The sequence below is a fragment of the Syngnathus typhle genome, linkage group LG6 (assembly GCF_033458585.1).
Source record: "Syngnathus typhle isolate RoL2023-S1 ecotype Sweden linkage group LG6, RoL_Styp_1.0, whole genome shotgun sequence".
In the NCBI taxonomy this organism is placed as follows: Eukaryota; Metazoa; Chordata; class Actinopteri; order Syngnathiformes; family Syngnathidae; genus Syngnathus; species Syngnathus typhle.
Genome location: NC_083743.1, coordinates 7,758,296 through 7,762,464, shown reverse-complemented (window position 1 = coordinate 7,762,464; position 4,169 = coordinate 7,758,296). Strand labels below are relative to the sequence as shown.

Genomic DNA, 4,169 nt, shown 5'->3' with positions numbered 1-4,169 from the left:
CATCAAAAAAAGTCATTCAATCACTGTTGAAACCACCATCATCGTATGTTTTGCTTTTGCAGAAATGGTCCCAGCTGACTGATCCTCTACTTCACCTGTAAAGTTCATATATGTCACATAATGTTCAATATTAGAACTGTTATGTATTGACTTGGAAGTGTTGTTTCTCGTTTGCATATTGCATTGTTTGGTATGCTCTACTTTTTGTTGCCCCTCTCCGTGCGGTGTGGAGGTGTGTTGGGTCAGCGGATGAATATCATTGTGATGAGGCTTGTTAAGGAAATAAAAACACTCTAACAAAAGTAACGTGAATCTGTGCTCTTTACAAAGGTTATGTAAGAGAATAAACATAACAATCTGGAAGGCGCAACCGAAACCGATGCGAAGCTCGTGGGGCGCACGTCGCCGGCGCGTGCTGGAGAACACCACGCACAGAAGTAGAGCACGCCACCTCACAGCAAGTTATTTGTTACAGATGACAATTTACAGATTTTAGCAAGGATCGTGGAAGAGGAGATGACATATGATTTGCTTTTGCAAGATGCATAAAATTATGTGGCGGCTCCGGCTTTGAGTTTGACGCCTAGGGAGCGCGGCGCCACGGCATCAGGTTTGCGAGGACGCGATGCCGGAGTTGGTGCAGGTTGATGCCGTAGATGAGCGGGTTGAGGAGCGGCGGAGCCACCATGAACAACACAGCCAGCCCGTGGCGCCAGCCCGCTGACTGGCCACCGCCGTAGCGCTCTAACAGAACGTCAGAGCAAACCGAGCCAGTGAAGACGGTGAGGGTAAGCACATGGGGCACGCACGTCTGCACGAAGCGCCGGCGGTTGCTGCGCGAACGCAGCGAGGCACGCACTAGGTGGCCGTACGAGACGCCGATGAGGACGGCCTGCGCCACCTGCAGGAACATCAGCAAGAAGCCGTAGACGTTGTTGACGGTGTTGTCGACGCACGACAGCTTGACTAGCGCCCAGTTGGTACAGAAGAGTCGATGGATCCGCCGGCCACACAGCGGCAGGCGCGCCGTCAGAATCACGCCCGCCGTTGTCTCCAGCAGCGGCAACAACCATGTCAGCAGCAGCAGCCGCCAAACCTTAGGGAACATAAGATCAATGCAACATTTGTGCAACTCCATCTTGGATGTAATTCCACTGCCGGCCACTAAATGGTAGCACACCGTTTTGTTTTGGTCAGATTAAAGTAAAATACTTTCCATAGAGATTGAAGGCATTTTTTGGAGTAGATAAATTGCAAAACAGATATTTCTTCAGAAACAAAACTATGTTAGCATCGCTCCACTTTCCATAAAGGCCTTTGAGCAGTGACATATCTTAGTAAGTTTAAGATCAGTGACACTATGTAACAAAAGGACTGCATACAAACCTTCTGCGTGGTCATGATGGCACGGTAGACCAACGGGCAGCAGATGGCCACATAGCGGTCATAGGCCATCAGCGTTAGACTGGCAAACTCACAGAAGACATACCAGTAGAGCACCAAGACCTGCACCAGGCAGCCGACATATGACACCACATGCACCTCAGCCAGCAGGTCGTGAAGCAGCTTGGGGTAGAAGCAAGAAGCTCCCAGCATGCCGTTGGCACACAAGTTGCACACCAGTACGTAGATGGGCCGGTGCAGCGTCTTCTCCGCCGCCACCGTCGCCATCAGCGTCAAGTTCACCAGCAGCGTCAGCACATATGACACGAGTGCCAGCGCAAAGTAAACACGCCGCTGGCTGACACTGCAGCCGCTCAGGCCGTCTAGTTCCAACACCATCGGCGGCGACCATGAGGAGTTCGCCATCTGTGACGGCACCTGGACGGCAAGCTGTCGAGCGGGAAGAATCTGCCGTGCTGCGCACGTCTGCCAACTGAGAAATGTTCAAAAAAGAGCCAGAAGAGATGCAAATAGAGAAAACTCAGAAGATCAACGGAAACATTCAAAAGTTGTGTTAAATGTGCATTGACAGGTTGTGTTAAAATTCAATGTGTTAAAATAAATACATGTATGCCAAGAGCAAAGCGAGTTGATTTGGCTTTATATCACGTCAAAACAACCTAAATGATTTTCCTTTTCGCAATCAACACACATTCATCCCTCAGTTAAAAGCGTCACAACAACAAACACGCTTGCATTGAGAACAAAACATCTAAATTCTGTTTAGCCAACGCATGTGGAAAACATGCACAAGATTTTTTTCCATCCCTGTGTATCAAAACACCCTGAATCAAAATACTTCCATCACAAAACAAACCTAAGACAGAAACACATACCAAACAAGTTTGCATTTGTTTTCAGTCAAAGGCTGCTTTTCAAAACCATTCAAGATGTGAATCCAAACAACAAAAACTACAAGCCGAGCCACAATTTGAAACAACAGCGCTGTCAAGAAAAGGTGAAGAAACTTTTCAATCAGCTTAGACAAAAACAGCAGTGACAGAGTGAAAGCGTGTTGATGCTGTGAGCAGAAACAATCAAAAGGGCTAGCTTGAGTTTAAGTTAACAGGAAAGTGGGAGAAAAAAATATACGCAAGGTGACAAAGACATTCGCCTGTAAAATACGCCTGAAAAAGCGTCGTGACGATGAGGAAAGCTGAAGAGGCCGCTGGAGATTTTATTGACCAAAATCACAAAGGCCACGCCCCCTCAGCCCTCACCCCTCGTTTCTCATCGTCCCCTTTTTGACCTTTTAAGGCAGTTAGATTAAGATGGCTGGCACCTTTCATAAACAATAGACTTGACATTTTTAACATTATTTTCTTAACCTTGACGTATTCCTATTAGATGGAAGAAAGTTCAACTTGTTACCGTGTTGCCGTGTGTACAAAAAAACAACTCACATCTGGCTTTGTACACCATTCAGGACAAATTATTGCCAAGCTGGCAAAACACTCATTACTTGTTGAAGTAGTACTTTACAACTACTACTTGAAATAATAAACTGTAAAGAAAAATATTTTGAGTGAATGCAAATTTTCAAAGCAACAAACTAAAAAACAATTCAAGCTGGAAAATTGTACAAAAAAATTACTTTTGCTCTGGCGAAAATTGGCTTCACCTTATTGCACAAAAAAAAACAACAGAACTACAGAATTGTAAAACACCTTAGCAAATTATTTCACAATACATCTTTATATTGTGCTTTATATTGTCACAGCCCACATGACGTCACACACGACTTGTTTGAAAAACAAACATTCGGTTCTAGCGTCTATTGACAAATCGAGACTTGAGAGCGGATGGCTCAGTCGTCCTGTCCCATTTAGATCGGCTTCAATTCATGTTTTGGATCAAACAATTTTTGTAACTTTAATGTGCTGACAAACACTTGCCACAAAAGTGCAGTGCTCCAAAGGTCGAAGTTAGTTTTGCTTTTTGTCCCCACTAGAGCAAAATGTTGACAGGCAGCTTTACACACATGGGACAGAAACACATCAACATGTTTATCCCAACGTTGCTAATCATGTTGACAGACATCAAGCATCAACACAACACTTTCATCCCTCAGAAGTTAATTGCCAATTAGCTACTAAAGCCCAGGCGACCTCACGGGACCACCGGCCAGCCGCTGTCCCCCTTAAACATGGGAGTATGTCAGTGACCCTTGACCCCTCTCGAGCACACAAACATTTGAGGCACGAGTGTTGGGTGCACGCTCAAACCTGTCTTGGGACATGCGCAAGGACAAATGCTAGATTCACTTTGGACCACATTGAGACCCACATGAGAACCAATGCTCGGATTGAGTCAATCAAGCCCGTGTTGGTGACATAACCATAGAGCCCATCAGGCGTCCTCCCACGACGCTTAACCTCTGGTTGGACACTTGTTGCTTCTCCAATTGGATGAAGCTCCTCCACCCGAGGGGCTCATTAGCCACCAAGTCAAAGACAACACGACGACATCATCATTGGACACGGGCAGGTAAACAAATAACCGGGTCACCAGGGAAATATGGTCAGATGGATGGACGCGGTCTTGTTCAATTCAAATGGGGAAAAAAACAATGGTCCAGTTTCAGGTTGGAAATATTTTTCCAAGGCGAGGAGACCACAGGGCACACACAACTCGAGAACATTATCTAAGAAAAAAATACCCCCCTAATAAAGTGTAGTTGATGTCTGAAGGAGTCATTCGCAATTCCAAACCGCAAATACATATAT

General features: G+C 45.7%; 1 protein-coding gene across 1 annotated transcript; it reads right to left on the bottom strand.

The window, feature by feature from the left end:
* Positions 1 to 482: 482 nt before the first annotated feature.
* LOC133156197 (olfactory receptor 2C1-like) lies at positions 483 to 1,809 on the bottom strand. The gene is made up of 2 exons (XM_061282017.1): positions 1,387 to 1,809; positions 483 to 1,096 (listed from the first exon to the last, which is right to left on the bottom strand). The coding sequence occupies exons 1-2, from the start codon at positions 1,807 to 1,809 to the stop codon at positions 584 to 586; spliced, it is 936 nt and encodes a 311-aa protein (XP_061138001.1). The 3' UTR covers positions 483 to 583.
* Between the last annotated feature and the right edge of the window lie 2,360 nt (positions 1,810 to 4,169).